The following is a 19697-nucleotide window of genomic DNA, read 5'->3' as shown; positions in this document are numbered from 1 at the left end:
GCGCTGAGGATAACGTTAAACCCCTAACCGTGATACACGTTCCAGGAGTGGACAATTGGGCTACAGACGAGAGGTTTGACATGGGCGAATGGTCTCCCCACCAAGCAGTCTTTCTCCGGATATGCCGGAAATGGGTAAATCTGGACGTTGACCTTTTCGAAAGCCATCTGAACTGCAAGGTTCCCTTTTTTTTCACCACCAGAGCCCTAGATATGCTCGCAACTGCAGTGGAAGCTCTTGTCACTCCTTGGGAAGAATTCTTTAACCTTTATCTCGTTCTTAGCATACCCCTTCTTCCTCGAATGCTTAAAGGGAAGGTGTCGTGATTTTTTTTTTATTTTTTTATTATTATATTGTTTTTAATATAATGTAAACAAAAATGTTATTTATTTGTGTTGTCACTTTCTACTTTTTAATGTATTTATACTTTTACTTCTCTATGGGGGCTGACATTTTTTTTTCATCTCTGTATGTGTCGATTAACGACACATACACAGATGGAATACGGCAGCTACAGGGCATGGGGCACAATGAACGTGAGCCGTTCACTGCTTCTGCTATCTGGCTCTGTACTGCGCAGACGCAGGTCAGAGTCACACAGCAGACAAGCCGGTTTGTAGGGAGATAGCAGGCACCATTATGAAGATCAGCTGCACTGCAGGTAAGGTGTGTCTGTCTCTGTCTCTCTCTTTCTCTTGCTCTTTCTCTCACCCCCAACGGGCCACCCCCTCTCTGTCGCTAGATGTATTCTCATTGTGGACAGTGTGCGGAGCTAAGCTTTTCAGATGTAGTAGACGTGTGTGTGTGTGTGTGTGTGTGTGTGTGTGTGTGTGTGTGTTAGAGCTGTGTGTATGTATGTAGCAGTGCTGAGTGTGAGATGTATTGTCAGTGAGGAGGTGAGGTATCCGTCCGCTGGAGGTCAGGGAGGAGACTGTCAGCAGCAGATGGTTATTCCTATCACAAAGTGGTGTGACAGTCTCCTCTACTGCGGAGGAGACTGTCAGTAAGATTGTATGGGGATGCTGGAGGAGACTGTCAGCAGTATTGGGTGGTGATCCTGGAGGAGACTGTCAGCAGGATGGAGGGATAAAGACCTTTAGCAGGAGAGGCATGTAAAATGCGCAAAAAAAAGTGTCAAATACACGCCTTGTGAACCTGTCAACTGAAAAGTCATTCATGTAGGTAAAAGAAATGAAAATGCGGCACTCACCCGTTTGTTTTTCTTTTAGACTTTATTGTGTTGGAACATCTTAGCAGAGATAAAAAGCGTTAAAGGGAGGACAGCTTGCTCCCTCTGGTGGCCAACATAGGAAAACATGTCAAATTATTTAATTTTTAATACTTTCCACTATGTGTAAAAAATAAATAAATACAGCAAAAAACTTTAATATAATAGAAATAAGTAACATACTTAAGAAAAAAAATGTTTAATTTGCGACACATTCCATTTAAGTGAGTCAAGGCGGAAGGCCTCTCGACCATCCTCATAGCTCCGACTGGCTGATCTCCTCCTTTCCAAAGGTTTTCTATTCTATCTCACCTTTTACCTGAGCTGCGTTTAACAATGTGGCTGTTGAAGCTGTCGTTTTGGGGCTTTTCTCAACCAGTCACACATACATGTAGGTGGCTCGTAAGGTGTACCATCGAACATGGAAGGCTTAGTTCAGCTAATGCGAGCAGCTCCACCCTCCTCATATTCTCTACCCCCAGACTTCTGTCCTTCCTTCAGTCAGGTTTGGATCATGGATTTGGCGTCCTCTAAAGACAAGTGACTTCCTTGTACATTCTCTTTCAGCTAGCTTTCGTCCTCAAGTCAAGACCTACTTATGGGAAGTTGCTTACTGCGCTCCACCTGTCCATTTGCCCTGAAGATTCCTGGTATCTTAACCTGGTCCTGGATGCACTACAGAACTTCCCTTATGAGCCCATACATGAAGTGTCTTCCAGGGTTCTTTTCTAGAAAGTAGCTTTACTCATAGCTGTCACCTCCATCAGGAGGGTCTCTGAGCTGACCGCTCTATCCTGCAAGCCTCCCTATCTCTTTCACCAGGGCAGGGTGGTGTTGCGCTTTGTTCCCTCTTTCCTCTGAAGGTTGTTTGTGCCATCCACATAAACGAGGACATTGTTCTTCCATTCTTTTGCACGTCTCCTTACATTCTCCACTCATTAGATTTGGTCACTCAGTTACTGAATCTTTCAGTAAGATGGACTCATTCTGTTATCCCAAAAGGGCCAAAGGAATACCTTTTAAGGCTACAAAAGCCACCATCGCCAATTGTATTAGTTCTGTAATTTCGGTGGCCTATTGAGCCAAAGGGAAAGGTTCCTCTTCTAAAGGTGACTGCCCACTTCACGCAGGCTCCCTGAGCATCCTGTGCAGTCCAGCATCACGCTTCTGCCTCTCTGGTGTGCAAGGCCACATCTGCTCTCCTTTGACAAATTTTACAAATTGTAACCATTTATTTTTTTGGTCATTGCTTTCTGTAGCTGGATGTAAACTTTAATGAAAGGGGTTTTTCCAGTCTTACGATCTACAGTGCGGACATTTGGCTGTTTCCTTAATTGGCAATTCTGGAAATACCCCTTTATCACTTATGCACAGGATAAGTGATAATTGTCTGATCGCTGGGGGCCCTACCGATTGCGCCGGGTGCAGTGAGGAGGTCCTGGGTGTTCGGGACCTCCATTCCTTCCCTAGGCTGGGGGCCCAGTGGTAGGGCCCCCAGCGACACTACAATTATCACCTATCCTGTGTTAAGGTGATAATTGTCGATTTTGTGACAACCCTATTAGACCACTGTCACACGCCAGTATTTTGCATCAGTATTTGTAAACCAGAACCAGGAGTGGAATTTTTTTGTGTTTTGGCTAAAAAAATACTATAGCAAAATACTGCCGAGTGAAAGTGTCCTTACTTCCATAGATTTGCACGTTTTCAGTGGCTAACCCAAAGAGCTCTTTAAAGAGGCTCTGTCACCAGATTATAAAGGCCCTATCTTCTACATAATCTGACCAGCGCTGTAATGTAGATTACAGCAGTGTTTTTTATTTTGAAAAACGATCATTTTTGACGGAGTTACGACCTATTTTAGCTTTATGCTAATGACCAACTGGGCGTGTTTGGTTAGTCATACACTTCTCTCCACAACGCCCACTTGGTCAAAAAGTACAATCAGTGACCAATCAGTGTCATACACTTCTCTCCATTCATTTACACAGCACCTAGTGACCTTACTAAATCACTATGTGCAGCCACATACACGCACATTAATGTTACTCAAGTGTCCTGAGAGGTAATAGACCTCACTACCAGCCGGGACGTGATGTCTATTCCAAATCCTGACACTTCACTAACGTTTGTCTGTGATTTTCAGCACAGCAAGTGTAATCTCGCTGTAAATGACATTTTACAGTGTAATCTCGCGAGACTACGCTTGCTGTGCTGTAAATCACACACAAACGTTAGCGAAGTGTCAGGATTCTGAATAGACATGACGTCCTGGCTGGATGTGATGTCTATTAACTCTCAGGACACTTGAGTAACGTTAATGTGCGTGTATGTGGCTGCACATAGTGATCAACACAGGATCACTATGTGCAGTGTAAATGAATGGAGAGAAGTGTAAGACACTGGTCAGCATCATACACTTCTCTCCACTACGCCCACTTGGTCAAAAAGTAAAACACGCCCAGTTGTCCATTAAGAAACTCATCATAAAGCTAAAATAGGTTGTAACTCCGTCAAAAATGATTGTTTTTCTAAATAAAAAAACACTGCTGTAATCTACATTACAGCGCCGATCACATTATGTAGAAGATAGGGCATTTATAATGTGGTGACAGAGCCTCTTTAAAAGGGTTCTACGGGGACCAAAAATTGCATTGCAATAATTTATTTATGTGAAACTAAGTAACTTACAAATATACTTTAATTAATTAAAAATTCTGTACAAAATTGTTCAGTTCAAACATCATTAATTAATGATGAAGCCTGACACGCAACTGGCTGTCACATTGCTCTGGACTCAAGTAGTCGGCAGAGCATCAGCTAGCGTTTTGCTCGGGACTCGAGCACTGCTCCTGACATCCATATTTGGTCAATTCAGGGGTTTCCTATCGCTAGAGTCCCCGAGCAAAGCATCAGCTGATGCTCTGCCTGGGGACTCCACAACTTCTGCCCGCGTCATTGGCACTGTCCATATATAGACAATGACGTCGGCAGCAGTACTGGAGTCCCTGAGCAATGCGCCAGCTGATTCTCTGCTCCGGGACCCCACAACTTCGTCCATATATGGACAGTGACGTCGGCAGAAGTTGTGCAGTCCATGATGCTCTGCTTGGGGACTCCAGTACTGCTCTGCCGACGTCATTGCCCATATATGGACAGTGACTGTGACGTCCTCAGGCAGAGCATCAGCTGATGCTTTCCTCAGGGACACCAGCGATGGGAAACCCCTGAATTGACCAAATATGGACATCGAGAGCAGTGCTGGAGTCCCGAGCAAAGCGCTAGCTGATGCTCTGCTCGGGACTCACGCAATATTTAATGTGACTGCCCCTTATGGGCATGTTCACGAACCGCACATGAAGCAAGCCCTCAGTCACGTGGGGCTGTGTCGGAGCGTCATCATTGTTAGAAAAGCTGCAGCACTTCCTGAATAATTCATGACATTTGAACTGCACCTTTATAGTACAGAATTTTTAATTCCCGTCTATTAGTAGGTTAGTTGGTTTCACATAAATATATTATCGCAATGCAACTTCTGGTACCCGGATAACCCCTTTAAGGTGTAAAAATATGAGAGTGCTGAAGATTGGGAGGATTTTTGTTTGTGTTCTGTATTTTCATTTGTTCCTATGTACCTTGAAATCTTTCTTTATTATATTGCGGCAGTTTCTTACTGTATGGTATATATTAAGCTTAATAAAAAGTGCCAAATTTAAAAATAAAAAAAATCTGTAGAAAAATTAGAGCATTTTTCTTTTCAAGACATGGCATGCTTTTAGATATGTTTTTTTTTTTTTTCTGCCCCCCCCATAGACTTCTCTATAGGACACCAGGAAATAAAGGCTGTACAAAATGACAGTAAATAATAAAAAAAAAAAAAAAAAAAACACAAAATCTCATTAAACACTTGTAAATCATTGAGGTTTTTTTTCATGCGCTTTAAACATTTTCCTATCACGCGTTCACTCTCTTTATCGCCAATGTATATACCAAGTTAAAAAAAAAATGTTTTATCTTAAAACCGGTTTAACGTATAAAATGTCTCTTATTAATTTTGATACTTTTTGCTATACCTGCAGCAAGGATAAAGCTCACGGAGACTCCAGCAATGCAGTAAAGATTTCATCAGGTAAGTAATTCATGTCTGGTCAAAGGGTTGCAAAAAAAGTAAATACTGAGATTCTTTAATCTGATTACCCTCTTAACAATGAGAGACTGATATATACTAGCAGGGGTTAGTTCCCACATCGTGACGGATATATCCGTCACTTGGATCTCGTTGGTACTGCCGCTGTACCCACGAGATCAGAGGCAGGAGCACAGCTGTTATACACAGCCAGGCTCCTGATAACTCCAATAACTGATTAACTCCAATCCTGGCAGTTTAACGCCTTAGATGCCGCACTCCATAACGACCTTTTGTATCTAAGGGGTTTTAAAGAGAAAGAGGGCTCCCTTTATCACCCCATCGGCATTCTGAAACACAATTAAGAAAAGAAAAATACATGTTAAGACCACCGCAATCGTAACAACCCATAGAATAAAGATAATTTATTATTTATACCACATGGAGCATGGCGTGTAAAAATAAATAAAAACGCCGGCGGATATACTGGTTTTTTGCATCACCGCCAAGAAAAGGTGGTTTGTTAGTTTTTTGTTTTTTTTAAATAAAAATTAGTCCATAAATTATATGTACCACAAAATGGTACCAATAAAAACGACAACTTCTGACGCAAAATACAAGCTGTCCTATGGCTACATAATAAAAAGTTATGGCTCTCAGAATGCAGCAACACAAAACTCACCGTTTTCTATAAAAACACGTTTTATAATGCAAAAGTACTAAAAAACAAATTGCAAAAACCAATGGCGGAATTGCGGTTTTGTTTTTTTGTTTGTATTCCCTTCCAAAAAAACAAAAATAACCTAATGAAAGCTAATAAATCCTATGTATCACAAAATGGTGGCATTGAAAAATACTTTCCCTGCATAAAACAAGCCCTCCTACAGCTACACAATAAAATATAAAAGTTATGGCTCTTGGAATGTTAGGATGAAAAAATTGGTTTGGTCATGAAGCCCAAACAGGCCTGTACATTAAGGGGTCAAATAATTGACAAAAATGTTTGGTGCGGATAACAATAAGAACATGTGCAGCTAATCATTCAATTTCTTCTTCAGAAGGATCATCGGAGCCCGGTGAAGAGGAGCAACCTACAGAAGGCAGCTTTGAAAGACATGAAGCGTCTGTTAATGCCATTCAGATCTTTGATGGTTCGCTCTACACGTGTTCTGCAGACAAATCCGTGCGGGCTTACAACCTTGTGGTGAGTGGTTTTCAGCATTCTAATGGATTGGGATCTATCAGTTTCCCTGGGTTATTTCAATGACCGCATCACTCATAAGGCAAGATATAAGAGGTGTGTGCTTTTTTACACCTTTTTTTTTTTTAGACCCGGAAATGTGAAGGCGTTTTTGAAGGACATACATCAAAAGTCAATTGCCTTCTTGTGACTCCGACACATGGGAAGAATGCAGTGCTGTTTACTGGGTCTAGCGACCACACCGTCCGATGCTATTCTACTAAGGTACTTTGTTCTAAAGTGGATAAAACGGAAAAATGTAACTAAGAGGTTTCTTGGAAGAGTTAGATCGTTGCATGATTATGTTTAGTGTTTGTTTAAAATTCAAACTCGATTGTTCTCTATATCTGCTGTGCAGTTAAATAAAATCTATTGTTCACTGTTCAGTTTGGAGAGGCTAATTGTAGTGTCCTCCAATTTGATGACGAAGGCCTATGTCACATCAGCGTATTGCCTTCGATCGAAGGTATAGGTTGGGAGTACTCCCGACATATACCTCCAATGGAAGACTACAACGTACCCCACTGTATGGGCAGCATTAAGTGGGATGCATCGCCTGAACCCCCCTTGCAAATAGCTACTTGATTCTCCTCTCGGCTCTCTGATCCTGGGCAATCTCCCCAACACATACCTGTGACGGATGTCATCCATCACACATAGACTCCCATGATTTTTGTTTTTTCTGCAGGATCCCTCCGGATAGAATAGTAGTCTATTACGATATTACAGCCTTTAAAAAATAGGTATACTGGCGAATACCAGCCCAACGGAGGCCAGTTTGAATTCCGTCTGGACAATAGAGCTCTAAGAACATATTTAGCGTGTACGCCGAGAGCTTTCCTAACATACACTCGCAGGCTATGTTCACACGGGGTATTTTGGGGGAGGAATATCTGCCTCAAAATTCCGTTTGGAACTTTGAGGCAGATATTCCTCTCCCTGCACGCCGATTTTCGCGGCAATTATTGCGCCGTTTTTCGCCCACGGCCATTGAGCGCCGCGGGCATAAAACAGCGAGAAATACGCTTTCTCCTGCCTCCCATTGAAGTCAATGGGAGGTCAGAGGCGGAAGCGTCCGAAGATAGGGCATGTCGCTTCTTTTTCCCGCGAGGCAGTTTTACTGCTCGCGGGAAAAAGACGCCGACGCCTCCCATTGAAATCAATGGGAGGCGTTCTCGGGCCGTTTTTGGCGAGTTTTGCGACGCGGTTTCCGCGTCAAAAAACTCTGCAAAATACCCCGTGTGAACATAGCCTAAACGTAGTTCAATAACGAGATGTGAACTAGGCCTACCAAAAGGTCTAGAAAACTTTTTGCCACATGATCACACTTTTTTTTTTTTTTTCTCCTACATCTCCATTTCTGAGAACCTCCTGAAAATCGTACACATGTATAAGTAATATTTGCATGGTGTCTTCCGTTCATAACAGAAGCTACAATGCTTTGCCTGATCCGGTGCGCAATGGACTCCTTGATTTACAACGGGGTGTCAGTCATTATGACAGAATAAATATCACTGCATTTTGACAGAATATGTGATGGGCTTTGACGCAGAAGTAAACACAGCCTTACTTTTCTTATTTGAATTTAAGTTTAGTTGCTCTTTGATGTAGGGGACTATAAGAGTAGAGCTCTATCTGCTCCTGACTAGGAACTGGCTATTCTGATCTGCCTGAATATTGCATTTAAATGTTGTTATAAGCTCATGTTCAGATATACCGCATGTTCTTATTCATGACTAGCCATGAATAAGAACACAGATCGTGTTCGAAACGCGTAGGCTCCCTCATTTTGCTATCTAGACCACCTTGTATTGCGTTCCTTCTCCTGTGTTCGTTATTTTATCGCTCACGTCTAATAAAGTCAAAACAGAGTTTCCTTTTACCACTACACCTCGCTGGATCCTACCTTTCTTTCTCTCATATGTAGTATAACAGTAGGATGACCGTGTATAGGAAGAAACAAAATTACTACATAAGATAGACAAAGTATTGTATATTCAGTTATTACATTGGTGGGACAGGGTAGTGTAAATTAGGGTAAAATTATATAACTAATTTCTTGATTGGAATGGAGAGGGTTGTAGGTGATGGAAAATAGGGACTGTTTCTTTGGCTGCCATAAGGGAAGGAGATTATGAAACGATGCTCAGGCTTTAAAGGGGCAGGACTGCTTTTGCTGTGGCACACGGAAGTACTGGGAGAGAGCAGGCTTAGCATGACCTGATGACACGATGCTGCCCGCCCACTATCCCTAACAGAGAAGAGAGATAAGGGGACTAAAACAGAAACGGTTCTAAATAGCATATTTTTTTACAATGTTTTTTTTCTGACACTATTCACCTTTTAGAGAGGGGTACGGTGGCGATACATGATATTTCAGGGGTACGACTGTTCTTTCGATAACCCCTTTTATACCGTATGTAGTGTATAAAAACCGAGTGTTTATTATGCAGCTGTCTTATGTAGCCAAGCATGATGATGACACCAATAGATATGAACATCAATAGTATTGGGACTTGATGATGATTGATTTTCATGTATGTATTTTAACTCTTGGTGCATCTAGTCCCGCAAGTGTATTGAGACATTAGAACTTGGAGAACGAGTCCTGTGTTTACATGTGAGATGGAAAATCCTATATGTGGGACTTGCCAATGGGACAGTGGTCACATTCTCCATTAAGGTTAGTAAATGTTTACTTTTTCAATTTTTAAATGGATTATACGGTGATGCGTGCATACATCAAATAGTTTAAAAATTGATGGACTGTATAGGCTTTTGAAAATTAATACCGGACTTCAAGTGAAACTGTCTTATATACATCAATCAAACACACGTTAGTGGTACTTCACACCGGTCCAGTGGTGGGCATCCTGTGCTGACTAACACATGCCACTGCCTCTCCATACTAACCTAGGCAGTGGTATTAATAGATATTATCATCATCTATGTACAGATTATAAAATCTAACAGTAGCTCTCGTTTTTGTTGTTACATGGGATGGTCTTACAAGACACTCAATACAAAAAAGTTGATACAGTTAATGTTTCATAAAAGTATTTTTATTTGTACCATCTTCAGAACAACAAGCACATTGATGTGTTCGAGTGTCATGGTCCTCGGGCGGTTAGCTGCATGGCAACCGCTCAGGAAGGTGCTCGAAGATTACTTCTCGTTGGTTCCTACGATTGCACGATCAGTGTTCGAGATGCCCGTAATGGCCTTCTGCTTCGCACTTTAGAGGGTCACACTAAAACTGTCCTCTGCATGAAGGTAAGAAAATAATTTTAGATGAGCACCAGTGGAGTTTCGTTTTGCTAGAAGTCCAAAAATAGATAATTTAAAACAATAAACGTATTAAAAATATTTTTTAACGGTTACGTGTCCCTTTTCAACAGAGCAGTAGGTGCGATTTCTATTGTTACATTTTTCTTAAATAATTTTCATTCAAAACTTGCAAATAGCCATAGATTAGGCAATTTGAGGTTATACTAATAGCCCTAAAATGATTCTGATTCATTTTCAAATAATGGATGTGTGGGGGAACATCCAGCACCACGAAGATTTCAAATAAATGTAAAGTTTAGACTCAACTACTCTAAAATAAGCAAATGTACATATTCTACTTTTATACAGGTTGTCAACGACTTGGTGTTCAGTGGTTCAAGTGATCAATCGGTCCATGCTCATAACATTCATGTAAGTTTATGAAAGTCAATGAAGCCATCATTTATGCCTTGTGATTGTTATAAGCAATTATCGAAATGTTGAAGATGCTCAGTTCAAACTTTTGCATAGCTTGAGGTTCGTGTTTGTTTTATATGTTGTTTTTTTGCCGAAATTCGGAGCATAACCCAGCAGAGTGAAGTGTCCACTTTTTCCTAATCCCTCCTCTTTGCTGTGATTCAGTCCTCTTTATACGTATGGCACATTAACGCTGTGTAAATGCAGAAATTGTTGGTACAAAATGCCACAGATATTATGACCTCGTTCTTTTCTTCTGGAGGTCTACTAAATATTGCTGTATATTTGTTTTTTTCTTTCCAAACTGTTTTTTATAAATAAAACATTTTCATCACTTTGCAAGTATTAGAAACCTAACATACAATAAATCCAGAAAATAAGATTGTGGTTATCATTATCCTTTAGCTGCAGGTGGGTTATCAAACTGGTCTCCAGCCTAGTCAATGGGTGCCGAGAAACTAGGCAGTTATCTCCACTGAATTTCTCTCACCGCCGGTCACCTAACATAATGTTCTGCATCCGGAGGATAATGCACCCCCTGAATTGGGCCAAGTCCCTTACTCAAGCCTTAGGTGACTCGGGTAAATCCTTGGGACGCCTCCCTGCCCGGATAGCGGCCAAGTTTATTGCCCCTCTGCCACACAGCGATACTAGACAATCTACGTCTCGCGGTAGACCCCGTAAAAGGCGCAGAAGTATCGGACAGGTCCTGCTACTCTTTAGGTTTCCTCCCAGGTTCTCCTGTTATAGCCATCCATGGAGAAACTACTCCCAGCCAGGATCAGTCATCCTCCTCTCATGCATCCTCCGATTCGGAGCCAGAGTAAAATTCACAATTGATACGCGGTTGGTTTCCTGGTATACATTTCATGTGAATGATAACCCAATCACCTTTTCGCAAGACCAAACACCTTTACAGCACCCTCGACACCACGGACTTGCTTTCCAAACCACAATGAGTTTGAGGTTATTTAATGCAAGGAGTGGAAACCTCCTGACTGGCGTCTGTCCGTTTCAAAGCGCTTAAACGCACTGCTTCCATTTCAATTAGAGTTGATTTTAAAGTGGTTGATTTCTCCCTCTCTGGTTCTGCCTCTTTCACGGCTCTCTAAGAGCACTCCCATTTCTCTGTCAGTTACCTTCTTGACAAGAAGCTGGATTCTCAGACAACTCTGCTTTCGTAGCTGCAGGTTCTGCTCTGAGCCTAGCCTTTGCATTTGCCTGGTTGATTAAAACTTGCTAGGTTTGGAGTAAATGGCTGCACCTCCGTATCCTGAAAGGTGCACCGCGACAGGACATGGCTGACCTTGCATCTCAGGTACTTAAAAATTCTAAATTTTTTGTTTTTTAAAATGTTTAGACTTCCTTTTGAGGCAGCTCGCTTCAATGCCCTGCGTAGCTGCTAATAACATTTCCATGTTGGGTCTCCGGAATGACGTGCGGTGTCCAAGATTCCCGGTGGAACGGGCAAACCTTATTTTTGTGATGTGCGGGCGCCCCGTGATTCAGGGATTTTGGGAGGAGGTATTTAGACTGGTAGATACCTTATTTAAGATCAGTGTACCAGGTATCCCACTGATAGGTGTTCTTGGATATGTGGAAGATCTCACAATTACTACTTTTCAAAAACTAGCAACTCAAAAAATATTACATCAAGCACTTAAACTGATAGCTGTGAGATGGTTGGACTCCTTTGCACCCACATATAGGGAACAGGTCAATCATATAAATGGTATTATACTTGTGAAAAAGGCTATTTACCTCAAACGAGGTGCTATTAAGAAATTTGAAGGTCAATTGACGTTGTGGTTGATGTCACAAGGGTTGCCAGCAGCTAATCTTTTGTCTGTCTCCTTAACCCTTTCACGACCAAGGACGAAAATGAACGTCATGGTCGGGTGCTAGTTCCCGTACCATGACGTTCATTTTCGTCCGCATTTCAAACTGTCACTCTGTGTAAACACAGAGTGACAGACCCGCGCTGACAGCTGTCCTAGACAGCTGAGACATCAGCCTTGCCGGTCAGCGGACCATCGCCGCTGCTTTCCGCAGTTAACCCCTTAAGTGCGGCGACGGATTGCCGTCGCCGCATTTAAATGGTTTGAAGCACATCGTTCTCCCCCCACGAAGTGATCGTGGGGGCTACCGATGCTTGTCGTGGCAATCGGAGGTCAGATAATGACCTCCGGGTTGCCATGTACGGAAGCCTCGGAGGAACAGCCTCCGGCCGTTCCTCCTCTGCTTCCTGTCAGTGTGACAGTCACGTCACAATGACAGAGTACATTACACTACGTTTGTAGTGTAATGTACTCTAGCAGCGATCAAAGCTGCAAGACTAAGAGTCCCCCAATGGGACAAGTAAAAAAAAGTAATAAAAATGTTTAAAAAAAAGTGTACAAATAAAAGTTATAAGTTCTATAAACACTAAATGCTTTTTTCCCCTATAATAAGACTTTTATTATAGAAAAAAAATTAACACGTTAAAAAAGTACACATATTTGGTATCCCCGCGTTCGTAAGGACCCCAACTATAAAACTATAATGTTATTTTTCCCGCACGATGAACACCCCAAAAAAATCAATAAACTACGACAGAATCACAATTTTTTTGGTCACCACCGCTTCCTAAATAAAGAATAAAAAGTGATCAAAAAGTCGCATGTACCCGAAAATAGTACCGATAAAAACTTCTATCCGTCCCGCAAAAAACAAGCCCTTACACAGCTTTTTTGAGTAAAAAAAAAAATAATTATGGCTCTCAGAATATGATGACACAGAAATTTTTTTTGTTTATAAATAAATCATTTTATTGTGCAAACGCTAAAAAAAAGGACCAAACCTATATACATATGGTAATCGTACCGACCCGCAGAATAAAGTAAAAATTTCATTTATAGCGTACGGTGAGCGCCGCAAAAAGAGAACCTAAAAAACGGTGTCAGAATTCCTGTTTTTTGCTCAGGATTGCAAAAAAATTGAACAAAAAGTGATTAAAAAAAAAATCGCATGTACCCCAAAATGGTACCAATGAAAACGACAGATTGTCCCGCAACAAATAAGCCCTCACACGGCTCCGGTGGTGAAAAAATAAAGAAGTTCTGGCTTTCAGAATATGGCGATGCAAAATGTGCAGAGTGTCCAAAAGTGGATAAGATCGGGCGCCATTAATCAGTGCGACACCGGTCACATATCTATGAATTATTATTTATTTACCCCATTATTATACCCTCTTATTATGCCCTGATGTTCTCCGCACAGATTACATATGCCCCCCACATTATAAACTGAAATACCAGCGAAACCCAAAACAGAAACCTACCAAGCAAAATCTGCGCTCCAAAAGCAAAATGGCGCTCCCTCCCTTCTGAGGTCTGCAGCGTGCCCAAGCAGCAGTTTGCGCCCACACATATGGCGTCGCCATACCCGAGAGAACCCGCTTAACGTTTTATGAGGTATTTGTCTTCTGTTGCACAAACTGGGCACAACATATTATGCACTAAAATGGCGTATCAGTGGAAAATTGCAATTTTCACTTTGAACCATCCGCTGTGCATTAACCCCTTTGCGCACTATGACTTAATTGCCCATCATGGTGCGGCGGTTGATGTATGGAGCCGGCTCACGTGCTGAGCCCGCTCCATACGCTGCGGGTGTCGGCTGTGTATTACAGCAGGCCCCCTCGGTACTAACGGACAGGTACAGCGATCGCTCTGTTACAGAAGCCTGTAAGAATAACAATATACTGCAATACATTAGTATTGCAGTATATTGTACCAGTGATCCAATGATCGCTGGATCAAGTCCCCTAAGGGGATTGATTAATAAAATGTGTAGAAGAATTATAGTTATTAGTAGTGAGAATTATTTTTTTTAAAGTTAAAAAAACAAAACACCTTTTCGCATTTTTCTTCTAAAGTAATGTCAAAAAAATGAACAAAATTGGTATCGCTACGTCCGTAAAAGTCCGAACTATTACAATATACCAATATTTAATTTGCACAGTGAACACCTTAAAAAAATGTAATAATTGAAACAGCCAAAATCGCTGTTTTTTTTTTTTTTGTCACCTTCGCTCTAAAAAAAAAATGTAATACAACTTTTGAATCACTTTTTATGTACCAAAAAATTGTACCAATAAAACCTGCAGCTCCTCCCGCAAGAAATAAGCCCTCAGACCAATCTATTGATGGAAAAATAAAAAAGTTATGGCTCTTGGAAAGCGGGGAGTAAAAATCTAAAATATGAAAGCAAAAAATGGATCAGTCCTGAAAGGGTTAATTCATTTCTAATGAAAAAACTTTTGACCACATGTGGGGTATTTCCGTACTCGGGAGAAATTGCTTTATAAAAAATGGTTGTTTTTTTCCTCCTTTATCCCTTGTGAAAATGAGAAAATGCAACATTTTAGTGGAAAAAAATTTGATATTAATTTTCGCGCCCCAATTCTAATAAACTCTGCAAAAGACCCGTGGGGTGTAAATGCTCACTATACCCCTAGAAAAATTCCTTGAAGGTTTTTCCAAAATGGGGTCACTTTTGGTGGGCTTCCACTGTTTTTTGGTCCCTCCATTCCAGCAAAATCATAAATCCAAATGGCGCTCTTTTCCTTCTGAGCCCTGCTTTGGGTCCAAACAGCAGTTTATTAACCACATATGGGGTATTGTCGTAATCTGGAGACATTGCTTTACAAATGTTGGGGTGCATTTTCTTCGTTATTCCTTGTAAATAATAAAAATTTCTGTTTCAGAAAAAAAGTACATTTTAATTTTTACAGCCTAATTCCAATATATTTAGCGAAAAACCGATGTGGTCAAAATGCTAACTATACCTTAAAGGGAATGTGTTGCCAGCAAAACATGTTTGTTTTTTTTTTAGTTAAACAATTAGTGTGTAGGTGATTAAACATTGTTCTAATTTTTATTAATTTTTTCACGAGTCAGGAAATATTATAAATTGGATTCAATTTATAATATTTCCCAGCACTGGTCACTAGATGGAGCCATTCCCAAAATTGCAGCATTGCATGTGGTAAAGAAACCACATTGCTTTATGCTGCAAAATTGGGTAAAAATCCCTCGCTCTAGTGAGCTCTCAGAATCCCCCCCTCCTTTATCCTGGCTAGTGCCGGGAGAAACGAGGGGTTTGAACGGTCTAACCTCCTACACTGTGTCGCCATTTTTTGAGCTAACACACAGTGTAGTAGGTTTACATACAGTAGTAAACACACACTGAAACACGAACATACATAGAAATAACTTACCTGCTCCAGTCGCCGCCGCTCCCTCCGGTCCATCCGCTCCGTCTGCTGCCGCTGCTCCATGTGCACAAGTCCGGAAGCCGCGACCGGAAGTAGTAATCTTACTGTCCGGCCGCGACTTCCGGTCCACAGGAAAATGGCGCCGGACGGCGCGCATTTCAAATTGAACTGTGTGGGAGCGGGGCATGCGCCGTTCCCACACAGCGGCGTACACTATAGTGGATGGAACGGGCCCCGTTCGCAGTCCCTATGGGACTGGAGCTGCCGTATTCCATGTCTGTATGTGTCGTTAATCGACACATACAGAAATGGGAAAAAAAATGGCAGCCCCCATAGGGAAGAAAAAGTGTAAAAATAAAAAAAAGTAACACACAAACACACAAATGAATCCAAACGTTTTTAATAAAGCACTAACATCTTTAACATATTAAAAAAAATTTTGGGGTGACACTGTTCCTTTAAGGGGTCTTGTTTTCGAAATGGGGTAGTTTATGGGGAGTTTCTATCGTTCTGGCAGCTCAAAGCCTCTCCAAATGTACAGTGGGGCCTAAAACATTTTCAAGCAAAATATGAGTCCTGAAACTCTCCGGGTGCTCCCTTCCTTTCGGGCCCTGCCGTGTGTCCAGGCAGCGCATTAGGGCCACAATGTGGGTATTTTTGAAAACAGGAGAAACAGGGTGATAGATTTTGTGGTGTGTTTCTTTATTCTCATGGTCGCTTTACAAAGAAATTGGTCTTCAAACTGATACTTTTTTATGAAAAAAAGTGAATTATTTTTTTTTCACCTATGTATTAAATTTAGCAAAAAACTGTGGGGTTAAAATACTTACTATACCCCTAGGTAAATACCTTAAGGGGTCTAGTTTTCTAAATGGGGTCATTTGTGGGGGTTTCCATCACTCTGAGACCCATGAGCCTCTGAAAATCTGGCTTGGTGCAGGAAAACAAAATGTACTTCAAAATTTATAAAATTATTCAATTTGTAAGTCCTCTAAATTGCTGAAAATGTATTTTATTTTTTCAAAGGTGCTGCCAAAATAGAGTAAAGAGATAGAAATATATATTTAATTTAAAAAAAAATGTGCATATGTGACATATTGCAGTTAAAAATAGGGGAAAATGGTAATTTTTACAAAATTTCTTCCATTTTTCTATTTTTTAATTTCCGCAAATTGTATCAGTCTACTTTTACCACTAAAATAAAGTACAACATGTGACGAGAAAACAATGTCAGAATTACTTGGATATTCAAAACTTTCACAGAGTTATTCTCTGATAAAGTCAGACATACCAGATTTGACAAATCTGGCTTGGTCATTAAGGTACAAAAAACATGCCCGGTCATTAAGGGGTTAAGACTAATGATAGGGATGCTAATCGCCATCGTTGAATTTGCGGTAAAATAAGCAAATTTGTATTTACACAAAGATGGCTGCTATAACATGATAGTGTCCTGTAGTTAAAGTGCATAGTGCTCTTTGTAGAGGGTGGGCTGTGTAGGGGGAGGGGACAGGTTGTATGGATGCTTTCTGCATATGCACTACATGTCTGTGTATAATATAAATCTTTGTCAATAAAAACGATTTGATTGAAAAGAAAATAACATTGCCATGTGGTCTATCTGGCTGAAATCTTGGGCTGCTGACCAAGAAAGCTTTTGTTGGCCCACCATTTGCCTTTTATTAGTGACAGACTTTTTAACAAGTGTCTGGACGAAATTATTCCGGAGGCTACTGGCGGTGACCTTTCCAAACTCCTCCCAGAGGTCATTCTCTTCCAAGAAGCCCTGAGAGGAGGACCACTCACCCCACCAAGACTAGACGTCAGTCCTTCAAGCCCACACCCACCTGGCATCCCAGACAGAAGTCTGTCTTCTACCAAGACATCCTCGCAACGAAGGTGTCTACCTACTGGTATTGTATGATTGAGTGAGGGAACGATTGCTTTCCTTTCAGGGAACGTATCTCGCTCATGTGGAAGCTGCCTGGGTTCGAGAAGTGGTGCCGACAGGTACATTCGGTACATACATCTAGTCCATCCACGTTTCCATCGTGAGTTCTTGCCAGCACTTCCTTTGTTTTGCGATAGGTTCTCGTAATTTTTAATTTGTCGCCCTTAACTTCGGGCGCGCCACAGTTCTTCACCAATGTCCTGGCAACTCTCATGGCACTTCTCCTCGCATGGGAGTCTCTGTCCTCCCTTGCCTTAGATGATCTCTTGGTGAAGGCTCCCTCCAGACAGCAAAATTCAGTCTTCACTTTACTCTGGACATGTTAACTCGGATCGACTGGATGATCATCAAGGAGAAATACACCCTGGTCCCATCTCCGAGCATAAAGTTTCTCGAAATTAAATTCTAAACCAGATCTGCAAGAGTCCACCTCCCGGAGGACAAGATCAGGACTCTGGGCGGAAGTGCCTCTCTTCTGCAGGAATACTTCCTTTATCCACCTTTGCATGCAAGTACTTGGAAGGAGGGTATTGACTTTCAAGGCAGTTCCATATGCCAAGTTCTACTCCAGGCCTTTCCAGGGAGCAATACTGTTGCATTGGGACAAGTCTCTGGCTTCTCTAGACAAATTTTATTCTCCTGCCCCCTCGAATTTGTCAGGAATTGGGTTGGTAGGAGACTTCGCTGACCATCACGCTTGGTCAGTCTTTCGTTCCCCTCCAGTGGCTTGTCACCTCGACGGACGGCAGTCTGTCTGCGGGGTCACAGTCTTCGTCCTCGACACAGTCCAGGGCACCTGGTCAAAGGAGGAGTCATGTCTACAGATAAATCTTTTGAAACTAAGGCTTTCTTTTTGGCTCTCTTCCATTGGACACTCCTTCTCCAGGGTCATCTGGTCAGTATCCAGACAGACAACTCCACAGCATTTTCCCCTACGTCAACCACCAGGAGTCGATGGGCTCTGTGGGATTACTCTCATATTCTTCCATGAGCAGAGAGTGAAGTTTGGTGTTGTCAGCGGACGACATACCAGGAGTGGACAACTGGGGCGCGTTATTCCTAAGTCGTGATAACTGGATCCCAGAAGAGTGGTCGTTTCACCTAGACATCTTCCATACTTTTTGTGAGAAGTGGGGCACACCAGAAGTGGATATGTTCGCGATGATCTAGGAAAGAGAGCAAAAGACCTCACGGCAGTTTAACATTCCCTGGTCGACAATTGGGTCGCAGACTTTCTCAGTCTTGAAACGGTGGATACCGGGGACTGGTCCCTTCATCAAGATGTTTTCGACCAAATTTGTCGAATTCCAGTCTGATGTACGTCTTCCCTCTGCCGCATTCTGGTAGCCCCGGTTTGGCTGCGCTGCTGTTGGTACGCGGACCTCGTGTCCCTGCTGGCCGACTTCCCGCGACCCTTACATTTCTGTCCCGTTGGCATTACCTCTCCGTCCCGACCTTCTCTCTCAGCACCTCTCTTCCACCAGCATTTAAGGTCGCTACGTTTATTGGCGTGGCTGTTAAAGCAGCCATTCTCAGGCTTCGTGGATTTTCAGAGTGTTATCCTCACTATCCTTAAGGGGGCTAGAAAGCCCTCTTCAGCTCACATTTACCATCGTACATGGAAGGCTTAGCTTGGTTGACGTGGGGATGGCAACCCCCCCCCCCCCCCCCCCCCTTTGTGTTTTTATCCTTGTCCGGGATTCTATCCTTTTTACAAAGGGGTTTGGATCACGGTTTAGCACTCTGCTCCCTGAAGGGTTGCAAGGTATTGCAGGCATCTATGAAAAAACTGACCGTGTTCGGTTCCCAGTCCTGGGGACTGTTCTAGGACATCCCACGTTCTGTGTGTCCCAATGTTACGAACAAGAAAACAGGATTTTTTGCGTACTCCCTGTAAAATTTATTTTCTTGTCCAGTTCATTTGGGGACTTCTTCCATCCTTTGTTTTTTGTTTTTTTTTGTATTTACGGTTGTCTGTTTTGAGGGATTCGCCTCTCGTATTTGACATACTTGTCTTACCTTGTATCTGCTTTTCCTACTTGCGGACATGCTTGCGAACAGACTGAAAAGCTCAGTGTCTGTGTGCAGGGTATATCCTGTAGGAGGAGTCACTTCTTTATTTCATAGTGGCAACTGCATATACCCACGGTC

General features: G+C 42.0%; 1 protein-coding gene across 2 annotated transcripts in view; it reads left to right on the top strand.

Moving 5' to 3' along the window:
* The window catches only part of ZNF106 (zinc finger protein 106), a 70508-nt gene that overhangs the window by 39872 nt on the left and 10939 nt on the right, over positions 1 to 19697 (top strand). For both annotated transcript variants that reach the window (XM_075843708.1, XM_075843707.1), the window contains 6 exons: positions 5308 to 5357; positions 6413 to 6558; positions 6685 to 6819; positions 9161 to 9277; positions 9676 to 9867; positions 10231 to 10293. In XM_075843708.1, the coding sequence (XP_075699823.1) occupies positions 5308 to 5357; positions 6413 to 6558; positions 6685 to 6819; positions 9161 to 9277; positions 9676 to 9867; positions 10231 to 10293 (703 nt within the window). The remainder of the gene's footprint in view (positions 1 to 5307; positions 5358 to 6412; positions 6559 to 6684; positions 6820 to 9160; positions 9278 to 9675; positions 9868 to 10230; positions 10294 to 19697) is intronic.

This window comes from Rhinoderma darwinii, chromosome 12, assembly GCF_050947455.1.
Source record: "Rhinoderma darwinii isolate aRhiDar2 chromosome 12, aRhiDar2.hap1, whole genome shotgun sequence".
In the NCBI taxonomy this organism is placed as follows: domain Eukaryota; kingdom Metazoa; phylum Chordata; class Amphibia; order Anura; family Rhinodermatidae; genus Rhinoderma; species Rhinoderma darwinii.
This window is presented reverse-complemented; position numbering and strand designations above follow the sequence as displayed.